General features: G+C 27.4%; 1 protein-coding gene across 1 annotated transcript; it reads left to right on the top strand.

Moving 5' to 3' along the window:
• Positions 1-6,617: 6,617 nt before the first annotated feature.
• LOC149061759 (uncharacterized) lies at positions 6,618-8,453 on the top strand. The gene has a single exon (XM_089215104.1). It carries the CDS (start codon positions 6,675-6,677, stop codon positions 8,451-8,453), a length of 1,779 nt encoding a protein of 592 aa, XP_089071230.1. The 5' UTR covers positions 6,618-6,674.
• Positions 8,454-9,391: the final 938 nt, after the last annotated feature.

The following is a 9,391-nucleotide window of genomic DNA, read 5'->3' as shown; positions in this document are numbered from 1 at the left end:
TTTTTTAAATAATATTTATTTGGTTTATTTAAGCATATTTTTAATAAACCAAATGCATATTAATCATTTTTTATTGCATATAAATCCTAGCCCTATTTATAACTATATTATGCAGATATTAAAACCGTTATATTTTTTTTAGGATACAAATTTAACTTTATCTGACTATACAAGTGATGCTGTCCATACTGACACTAGTGACACAAATGCACAATGTTCACGTCATGAACGTCATTCAGTTTCAGCTAAAGAAGCTTACAACATTCGATCCAGCATAGTTTTCAGTATGTTTCATCAATGGGAGATAACTATAATTTGATCCCTACAATACTTACAGCATGATACTTGAAAATATAATATGATACAAAAAACTGTTAATTTTCTCATATTATTATTTAAAGGAAACAAAAATAATGAAATAACGGAGGCATTATTATATTATATAATATGCAAAGATAATGCACCATTTTCAACCGTTAAAGGTAGTTGCTTCAAATATTTTTTAAAAATTGCTTGTCCATTGTACCAAATTCCTTCTAGAAATACTATTTTTTAAAAATTGGATATAAAGTATAATTAAGTATGTTAGTAAAGTAAGTGCAAAATTAAAATTAAAAGAAAACATACATTTTACATTGACATCTGACATATGGACTGATATTCAAATGAAGAGTTATATTGGTGTAACGATACATTTTTTAGAAGGCAACAAATTTGTATCCGGTATTATTTCATTAAAATATTATTTCAAAAATTGTTTTTTTCTTTAAATTGGATAATTTTTAAGTACATTAGGCGTCTATGAACTTGATGATACTCGTACATCAGACAATATTAGTGACAAATTTGAAGAGATATTATTAAAATGGGAAATCACAAAAGACCAGATTATTGCAATAGTGACTAACGATGGTATAATTAATATAAATTTGTTTATACTATTATTTTCATTGTATAATATGTGCTATTAATAGGGCTAATATCAAAAAAGCAGCATGTGACACACTTATCAGACCGATGCTCATACCATGTATTGAGCATATTATCAACCTGATCGCTAACAATGTTATTGAAAATTGTCCAAACTTAAGCAAACTTATTGAGAAGACAAGAAATATTGTGAAGTTTGTTAAAAACAGAGTAAATGTGAGTGACCAACTAAGAAAACGTCAACAAAATGATGGTTTGTAACTTCATTCATTGAGGTAATTATGTAATTTTAGATTACATTTTTAACTTTCATTTTAGGTATACCAGAAGGTAAAATTTAAAAAAATTGTATTAGATGTAAAAACGCGGTGGAATAGCCTTTATTATATTTTGGAAAGATTTTTAATTCTTTACAAAATTGTGTAATCAATTTTATTAGAAAATCACAATTCACCTGATTTAATAACCCATAGTGAGCTTGAAACATTTTAAAAGAAATTAGACATCTTATGCATCCGTTAGCAAGGAATTGACAGACAAAAAAATCTCTGGTGATAAATATGCCATAATAAGTACCATTTTACCACTTGTAAATTGTGTATATAGAGAACTTATAAAGTATATTATTAATTTTAGATTTAAAAATCATCATTTTAAGGATCTGAAAAATTGCCAAAGAGTAATTGACAAAATTAAATTGATGCTTATTTCTAAAGAAAGTTTAATAAAACCCAACGACTGAAACAATTAGTGACTTAGAGCAGCCTTCAACATCATTTTTCCATAGCCAAATACAGGTTCAGAGTAGAATAACTCCAATATATCAAGAGGTTAGATGAAATTTAAAATAATTATTTTTTCTTATTATTTTTGTTTTATATGTTTAGTTATATGATTATTTGGCAAAGCCAGTTGTATCCATCGATACGGAACCATTGAATGCATGGGATTTCATGGAACAATGTACCCAAATTTATATGATATCGCACGACAAAAATTAAGTATTATTTCAACTTCGGTTCCATCAGAACGATTATTCTCGAAGACTGGGCAAACATTGTCAAAAACTAGAAATCGGCTAACAGGAAAAAGACTGTCTTAGCTGGTTTTTATGAGTTCTTTAAGTGAAAAAGAATGGTTTATCACCAATTAGGTACTAATTTTTATTCTTATTTATTATTTCATACTTTATTATACAAGTTTTTCTTTATATCAAAAGACTGATGGTTATGTTTCTTATTTATTTTATATAATTTGTACATAATATGTCATGTATGCATGTTAATGGTTAATAACTATAGTTATTTTTTTTATTATTTGTCAAGTTTCTTATATCAAAAGATTGATAATTAAGAAGTTTTTTTTATTTATTTTAGATTCTGAACGAAGTGATGAATGTTTTAATTTTACAATGATGTTTAATTTTTTTTTGTGTCTGTGTACAGCATAACTAGTCGAAATATTGCTTCAATTTCAAACTTCGGGGGTGGTTTCCGATGTAAAATTGAATATCCTTGGTGCATTATAAAGGTCAAAAGTAAACATTTTCCAACAGTTTTCAAAAAATTGAGAAAAACAAAAAACATTTTTTTTGCAAAACCAGTTTTCGAACAAATCGATTTTTTTATATGGTTGTAATTCAAAAACTAATCACTATGAATACTTGAAATTTTCACCAAATGTTTATGTTAGTGATACAGTTTAATTTTCAAAAATTTTTGACTTTTTTTGAGTTATTTATAGACGACTGAAATTTTGTAACTTTAAAATAAATGACCATTGATACATGCAATTTTCACCAAATGTTTATATAAGTATATTCTATAATTTTGGACCAAGAAAAAAATGAAGATGTTTCATCATCATGTTTATTAGTATTTTCAATTTTTTCATTATCTATGTTAGATGTCTCAATACTTTCAGACTTTGATTTTTTTAAAACAGCTTCTTTGAAGTTAGCAACAGCCAAATCTTTGATTATATTATTATTTATCCACAATGTCTTAAAATATGGATGAGATAAAGCAGCAATAACTAAAAACTTATCTGCTTGTTCTTTTCGAAAGCGTGTTTCAATGCTTGTTTTGATAATATTAATTAATGTTGCACAATAATTTAATCTCTTTTTTGTAAGCAAATCATCATATTTTGATAACAATATAGAAATAGTAGGCAGTAAAAAACCAAAATACATGTTTTTTTCACCCTGTAGAATATCGAGAGGAGCTGCTAGAGGTTCCATGATAGTTACATAATCTTCCATAAATTCAATATCTTCTTTTTTAAAACGCACAACACCAATTGAGTCACACAATCTAACACATTTTGAAAAATTCACTTTAATATGATTCAATAAAAAGTTAATGGAATCATAAGTGGAATTCTATCTGGTTTCATTTGGTGTCACTAGATACACACCAAAACATTCTTTAATACTGTCTGCAACTTGAGTAGAGCGGTTTTGTTTGTTCCATAGATTATTAGCTTTAGCAAAAGTAGCTCTACATTGCTGTTTGTAGTTCCATAGTGTTGAAGATTTACTTTTTACGGAAACCAACTCTTTTTCTATGTCCTGAAAGTAAAAGAAAAGTCATTCAGTTTAAAATTTAAATTGCTATTTGCTAGATATACATTAATATAAAAATGTTAGTTCTTACATTGGTTGCAATTAGATTCAAAGTATGCGCAGCACATCTATGATGCTTGGGTAGAATATAATCTATATCTTCTACTTCATCAAATAGGTCTGCAATATTTACATAAGCTGTACCATCTGTATTTTCATCACCTATATCAAAATTGTCTGATTCTTCACTATCAGATAAAAGAGTGATATTATTTTCAATTGGTAAATCAACATCATTTTTTTGACCATAAACTCTGAAAAAGGATATACCTAATATAGTTTACTCCAATAAAGACTGTTATTAACTATGTAACTAATAGTCCTAATAAATAAATTATATAAAAATTTAATTCAATCTTACTTAAAACTCTTGACAAAATTTGATCAATTGTCTGTTGTTGAGTACACTATTTTATCATTTATGTCAAAAACAGTATATACTGACTCCATTGCTCTAGCCAGTACATCATAAGTATGTTTACCTTTCAAAGGTTTTATAGATAGCAAATAAGATTGGCGTTCAAATGTTTTTGTATCGATCCAGTGAACAGTAATTCCTAATTATGATCTATTTATAAATAAATAAAATTATGTATCAGTAATTAGTAATACAAGTATAAAATAATACAGTACCTACTACATTTAATGATGTCAAAACATTTTATTTTATAAAAAAATACATTTATATAGGTATGTAAAGTCCCTCCAAGTCAAAAACTGAAATTGAGCCTATGTGACCAGATAAAAAAATAAAATAAAATTTTTTGGTAAAAATACCATGTGTATATAAAAATCATAAACATGTGTATTGGCCCATTATATATTAAATTAAATGTATAAGTGTATTAGAATTACCTTTTAAATGTAGACCAAGCATCAGCTGTCGTTGATACAAATTCAACCAAATTCAACTTGTTCTTTAATTTATCAAAGGCAACTTTATAGCTATTATCTATACGTTTCATTAAAGTCTGGCGACATAATACAGTTCTTCCAGGATAGCCTTTGGAAATAATTGTTTTAAAACTTTCATGAGAAACCAAATTGAATGGTAAATGTGCATTTATTATGACGTCTAAGATCATTTGATCAAGGTCTTCTGTAAAATACAATTTAAGTACATACTATTACTATATTAATATATTATATTATTATTTATTATACTAAATCAACTGTACCTTGAGAAGTCAAACTTTTACGATTTGAACAATTAAGTACCTATTGACATCTGAACAGTATTTAAATTTTTGATTTTTTTTACATCAGAATTATCATGAATTTCAGTGTTGACTTTTCTTTTAACATCTATTGAAACAGTAGTAGGAGCTAGTAATTCTCTAACAGACTTGACATTACTATGTTTATCCTATACATTTTAGAACATTTAGGTAAAAATAATAAATATAGATGGTACTAAGTAATTTTTTTATCTGATATTTTCTTTTAATTTTTCATACAATTTCAAATTTGACTGAATTTGTACGATTATAGTATCTAAGGACTAAGAAGGCACACAGGACAATTGTGAAAATTACCTAGTAATAAAAAATATGAATTTAAATTATCCATTAGGTACTTACTTTCAAATGCTTGCGAAGATTTGATGGGGAACGTGAATCAGCAGTACGCGTCTTCGAACAAATACAATGTTTGCAAGACACTTCGTACGTAGTGTACAACTCGCAACTATTTATGATTTTAATAACTTTAAAATGAATATTATAAATATTCCACGGAAGAATTAGTTCATTTTTGTTATCCATACTAGTTAAGTCTTTAATATAAAAATTAAAAATATAGGTACTGCGTATTTTAAAATTTATATTACAACGATTGAGATTGACAACTATAGTGTCTTATAGTGACTGGACGATTAACAAATAACGAGTGCGGAGTGACGGTGTGTGTGTGTGTGTGTGTGTGTGTGTGTGTGTGTGTGTGTGTGTGTGTGTATGTGTATGTGGGATACTGGGATTCGGGGTGTCGCCGTGCTATGATACTAAGAACTATAAATAGCCAAATAGTCAATAGATAATATGATATACGGGAAATATTATTTTTCCCGTAATATCTTTGTTTGTCGATAACAACATTAAAAATCGTCATGTCTTTTCATCGACGATAAGCAATTTCTTCATAATCGATAAACGAAACTAAATAGTAAATAATAAAATAATATCTTGTTTGAAAATTTTGGATTTAATATTTTAAATACAAAATATAATAATATGTATTTGAAATATACTTGAAATACTTCTGTCTAAAAGTATTTAAAATGTATTTAAAATACAGAAAAAGTATTTAAATACTAGTATTTAAATTTTAATATTTAAATATTTAACAAGTATGAGAACTACTTTGTTTGTAAAAACAACAATTCACATTTCATATTTGGTGTAATAAGAGCTTCTCTTATTTTTTTATACCGTAAAATGGGGTGTATAGGAACTACGGGGCGAATAGGAACAAAAAGAGAAAAATTTGTTTCGAATTGATAACGCTGGTGCAAAAGTTAACAAATTTTTATGATAACACCGGCATTTTGTTTCAAATAACATTTAGGTGATATTGACTATATCGCATTTGGTATAGCACCACTTTGTTATCACTGATAAGCTATTATCATTATCGTTTTTTTTTTGTGAAATTCAAATACACGAAAAACTTCATAGGAAAGTCATACACGGAGTTGAGGTAAGCAATTTTTACAATTATTAAAAGTTAATATACATATATTAATAATGATTTGTTCTATAATATTGGAATTTATAGTATTTTCTTGAGTAGAAAATATGCTTCAAAGTTCAATACTACTCATCTGTGTCATAAATGGGGTGAACAGGAACACTCGAAAATATTAACAAATTTCAATACCTACCTACCACATTTATAAAAATGTCTATTACCTACCTACCTATATAAATGCTATAGACTAAGTGCATAACAAAAAAAAAATTTATAAGTTATTTAGTAGCAACCTAATTATATTATTTGTATTTTAATAGGTACCTTTATTTTCAAAATGCCACGTACATACCAAAGAACAGTTAGAAAAAAACCATTGGCAAAGTACACCGATGACCAAATAAATTCGGCACTAGAGGGCAAAACATCAGGTATGTCGTATCGTGACTGTTCCAAAAAATATGGTATACCTGTGACAGTTTTGCACAGGCATAATAAATTTAAAGAACTAAATCCTGGTAAAAACATGAAACCACAAGGCGGCCAAACTATTTTATCTAAAAATGTTGAACAATTAATTGTTGAAAGTCTAATAACATGTTCGTCATGGGGTTATCCATTGACAACATTTGATTTAAGAACAATAGTGAAATCTTATTTAGACACCAAAGGTACTAACATAAAAAAATTTAAAGATAACATGCCTGGTATTGACTTTGCAATGTGTTTCTTAAGACGTCATAGAGATACGCTTTCGCAAAGGCTTTGTCAAAATATTAAAAGATCACGTACACAAGTATCTAGAGAAGATATAAATGAATATTTTAATAATCTAGAACATTCATTAAATAATATTCCACCAAGTAACATATTAAACTATGACGAGACAAACTTGAGTGATGACCCAGGAAGGATTAAAGTTATTTCTAAACGTGGTTGCAAGTATCCCGAAAGGGTTATGAACCACAGTAAGTCATGTACATCTGTAATGTTTGCTTGTACAGGTGATGGTGAACTTCTACCCCCATACACAGTATACAAAGCTTTGCACATGTATACACCTTGGATTGTTGGTGGTCCTAAAAACTCAAGGTATAATAGAAGCAAGTCTGGGTGGTTTGACTCTAACTGTTTTGAGGATTGGCTTCTTAAAATAGTGATTCCACATTTTAAAAATAAACCAGGCAAAAAGATATTGATAGGAGATAATTTGTCTTCACACTTGACTATATCAGGAATAAAAGCATGTTCAAAGCATAACATCGCATTTGTATTTTTACCGCCAAACTCAACACACCTAACTCAACCACTAGATGTGTCATTTTTTCGTCCATTAAAAATTTCTTGGCGCAAAATTTTGACAACTTGGAAAATTGGAGCTGGAAAAAATGAATCGGCTATCCCCAAGTCGGAATTTCCTAGACTTCTAAATGTTTTAATGAATGACATAAAAAAAAATCAAATTAATAATATCCAATCAGGATTTAAAAAATGTGGTATAATCCCTTTAAATAGAGAAAATGTATTGAATTGTTTACCACCAGAAACAATGGAAAATGATACTGAAGACAGTATAGTTTTGAGTACATCTTTAATTTCAATTTTAAAAGAAATGCGTTATTCGAAAGGCACAAATAAAACAAGACAAAAGAGACAGCGGTTAGATATTCAGCCAGGTAAAAGCGTTGAAGTTTTAGAAATTGAAAACCAACAAATTTCCAGTTCTGATGAAGAGGAACAAATGCAAATGGAAGAGGTTGATGATCCAGAAGCAATCATTAGTGATCTAGAGGAGAATGATGATATTTCAGTCAATAGTTTGAAAGATGCTTATGAAAGTGACAAAAACAGTGTAGATACAACTTTGAAAAATGGAAAACAATTAGAAGGAGTATATCCATATGGTAAAAATTTAAAACTCAAGGAAAATGATTGGATTGTTGTCGATTTTTCCAATTACTCTGGATCAAGACAGTGTTCATCAAAAAATGTTTTATTCATTGGTACTGTATTGGAAATAAAACAATCTGAGGTTCAAGCATCTTTTGTAAAGTATAGTCCTACAAAGTTGGATTCAGGAAAAATTTTTGTTTTCCCTGATCCTGAAGACAAATGTTGGATAAATAAAGAAGATATTATAGGAGTTTTAAATCATCCTATTCTTCAAAGAAGAGGACAAATGCTGTTTGCTGTAAATTTTAATGAATGGTAAATTATTGTTACCTGCCTACTTAAAAACCTACCTATCAAAATGAAAATAAAAGACTGTTAAAAGAAATTAAGAGTTTACAATTTGTTTTAATTTAAGTTGTTATTATGATATTTATTAAGTTATCTTAAAAAGAAATTAAAAGACTTATGTATTTTGTTGTTATGTTTATTGTTATTATGATATTTATTAAGTTATCTAAAAAAGAAATGAAAAGACTTATGCTAGGTATTTGTTTTAATTTGATTTGTTATTATAATATTTATTGAATTATTTAAAAAAGAAATGAAAAGACTCATACAATTTGTTTTGATTTAATTTGTTATTATGATATTTATTAAGTTAGGTACCTATTTAAAAAGAAATGAAAAGACTTATTCAATTTATTCTAATGTAAGTTGTTGTTATATTATTTATTAAGTTATTTAAAAGATAATGAAAATAATTAAGTTGTTTTGTTTTAAATATACCTGATGTAATAAATTATTATTTTAATTTGTTTTTAATTAATTATGTTGGTATTTTTTTATAATTTCTTTTAAAATTAATAAGGTAGGTATGTCCTATAACCTTTTTAAAAAAATAAAATGTGTTCCTATCAACCTCCAGTTGGTTAGAATAAGAAAACTTGAGAACATTTTAACTATGTTCCGGTTCACCCCATTAACGGGGAAATAGGAACACGTTTTTAAAAAAAAATATTAAAAAAACTAACAGACTGAAATAAAAAATTTCCCATTATAATAACGAATCAGTGTGTAGTCTATCTAAAACACTTTTCGGAAAAACTCTATCTAAAAAATTGGCGTTTTTATGACCAAAAAACCTTTAAAATCGTTCCTTTTCACCCCGTTTTACGGTAACTATTTGTTGATAATAGGGACGATTTTTCTTCTTTTGGTATAAAATCCAAAAAATATTTTTCAACTGTTGTCCAGTTT

The sequence above is a fragment of the Diuraphis noxia genome, unplaced genomic scaffold, assembly GCF_037042655.1.
Source record: "Diuraphis noxia isolate RWA-SAM2 unplaced genomic scaffold, SU_Dnox_SAM2 contig0001, whole genome shotgun sequence".
Lineage (NCBI taxonomy): Eukaryota > Metazoa > Arthropoda > Insecta > Hemiptera > Aphididae > Diuraphis > Diuraphis noxia.
This window is presented reverse-complemented; position numbering and strand designations above follow the sequence as displayed.